The sequence below is a fragment of the Gavialis gangeticus genome, unplaced genomic scaffold, assembly GCF_001723915.1.
Source record: "Gavialis gangeticus isolate Ggan-Ray unplaced genomic scaffold, GavGan_comp1, whole genome shotgun sequence".
NCBI classification, from domain to species: domain Eukaryota; kingdom Metazoa; phylum Chordata; order Crocodylia; family Gavialidae; genus Gavialis; species Gavialis gangeticus.
In genome coordinates, this window is record NW_017729025.1 from 38,220,418 (window position 1) to 38,222,779 (window position 2,362).

General features: G+C 46.4%; 1 protein-coding gene across 1 annotated transcript in view; it reads left to right on the top strand.

Moving 5' to 3' along the window:
* TRIP11 (thyroid hormone receptor interactor 11) overlaps positions 1–2,362 on the top strand; it is a 64,482-nt gene that overhangs the window by 12,482 nt on the left and 49,638 nt on the right. The window contains exon 3 of the mRNA XM_019518653.1: positions 480–590. Coding sequence (XP_019374198.1) covers positions 480–590 — 111 coding nt within the window. The remainder of the gene's footprint in view (positions 1–479; positions 591–2,362) is intronic.

Below are 2,362 nucleotides of genomic sequence, written 5' to 3' on the forward strand. Positions count from 1 at the left end.
CCCTGCTCCCTCCCCTTCCACCACAACAGACTTGTACATGCAGTTGTATTGGAAATCGGATCAATATTGGCTGATATGCCTCCTTTAAAACTGGCTGTCAGTATCAGCCCCCAGAATCTTTATCAGTGCACCCCCACTTTATTCTTCTTAGTCAGTGGAGTCTTGAAATTTAACGGTAACCTTCAGCTTTGAGATGTTTTCAAGCCTGGAGTCCTCGTAAGTTTCAGCATCTTTCTGGTTGGTAATGACCTGATACATGGGTGTGTAAGTGACTGTTACCTCAGATCAAAACTAATTTTGAAGGTCTAATTCCAGCCTGTCATCCTCAACAGTGTAACGGTGTGTACAGGTTTCCAAGTCTGAAAGAGCAAAGTAGGACAACATGGAGAACCTTTAATGCTCGGTTATTAAACTTTTGCCCGATCAGATTATTCCTTAGGCACATAAGATTTGTTAATTGTCATTTTTAATTTTTCTAGAATGAGAGACTGAAAAAAGTCTGTAGTGATTTGGAAGAAAAACATGAAGCGGCAGAACTTCAGATAAAACAGTTATCCATAGAGTACCGAAATCAGCTACAACAAAAAGAGGTATGTTGGAATATGTCTGTATCTTTCTTTCAAGTATGGAAAATATATATAAATATGTGTATAAAAATAGATATAGGTTAGGTTTATTTGTGTAATATAATGTCTTTGTCTTTTCGATTAAAAATACCAAACAATTTGGGTTTTTAGTCTGAAACAAGGAAAGCTGGCCCTAAACCTCCAAAACTTTATTCTGTAGAATATTCTTTCTTCTGTATTTGTAGATGCAGAAAAAAGTGGGAAGACAGTATTTTGATGCTTGTAATAAATAGTCTGTGAATTTAATATGCATCTTATCTATATGAATTAAATCTCTTATTCCGGAGGCCAGATCTGTTGGCCTATGCACAATTCATAGTGATATAATGATGAAGGGCCATTCAGTAAATGCTTCGCTCAAGATTCGATGTTGCAATGATGCATAAACCATAAAGAGAAAGATGATGCTTATGACAAAAGGTTATAAAAATTTAAAAAATCAACTTGATCTTCCTCAGCGATGCGCAGGTTCACTAGTCTTTCTTTAAACTAGTGATCCTCTATTTAGATCCTGGTTCCATCCTCTAAATAGAGTATTGAATTATGTGGAGCCAAACCTGCAAAATACTAAAAGCCTTATGGAGCATAAAACAAACTTTATTTCTATTATTTTAAATAACTTCAGGTGCACTTTGGCCATTTTATTATTTAATTAAAATTATTTAATTAAAAACCTTTTATTAATAACCTAAAAATGGTTTCAGCAGCTTGTTGCTGACAACCCTACAGCTTTTAGTGGATCTGGGCCTAAATAGCGGTGGCTCTTCGCTGCTGTGTGCATTCCCAGGGGTGGGGCAGGGGGGAACCCGTGCTCCTCAGCTCTGTGCGTGGGGTGGGGGTGGGGCAGGCTGCAGGCTCAAGTAGGGGGGCTGTTTCCCATGACAGCACGCACTCCAAGGGGAGTAAGGGGGACCTGTGCTCTCCAGATCTGTGTGCGGGGTGTGGGTTGCCCACTTCAGGCTTGTGCTCCCTGCCCTGCTGCTGTCCCTCAGGCTTCTGCAGCCCAGCGTGTGCTACCCGGTGCTGCAGGGAACAGCAGAGCCACAGAGGAAACTGTCTGCCACTGCAACCTCTGTGCTGCCCATGTTCCCTGTGAGCAGCCCCATGCTGCCACCCCCGCTTCAGCCACGCAGGGAAGGGATGCCTTGCCAGGGTAGTGCGGAGTTTGCAGAGGCAGGCAGCTTCCCGTGCAGCCCTGGTGTTCTTTGCAGCATTGGGTCGCGCATATGGCTGTGGAGGCATCAGGGGAGGGCAGCAGGGCAGAAGCCTGCAATGGGCAACATATAGTTTTCATCCCGTGCAAAGATGTGGAGGGGCACGGGTTCCCTCTGCCCCCCAGAAGTGTGCATTGTAGTGGGAAGCAGCCCCCCCTCCCCCCCGAGCCTGCAGCAGACTGGGAGCTGGGCTCTGCTCTGCTGCAGCAGCTGCTGCCTCCTGGCTGAGACAGGGGGCTGTGGACCCAGGTCCCTGGCCCCATAGTCCTGGCAGCTGGGATCTGCCTCCAGCAGAGCTGGGGGAGCAGGAGCTGTGGGCTAGAGACCAGCGGGGCTGAGAGGTTGTGGAGGCACCAGCAGGGCCAGCGGCTGTAGGGAACAGGGTAGTGAGTGGCACCAGCGAAGCCAAGGAGCTGTGGGGAGAGAATGACGGGCATCAGCGGGGGGGAGGAGGGGGGCTTTAACTTTAATCACTGATTTGGAAGGTTTTTGTCAGAGAACTTGTGAATTTTTTTTATTGGG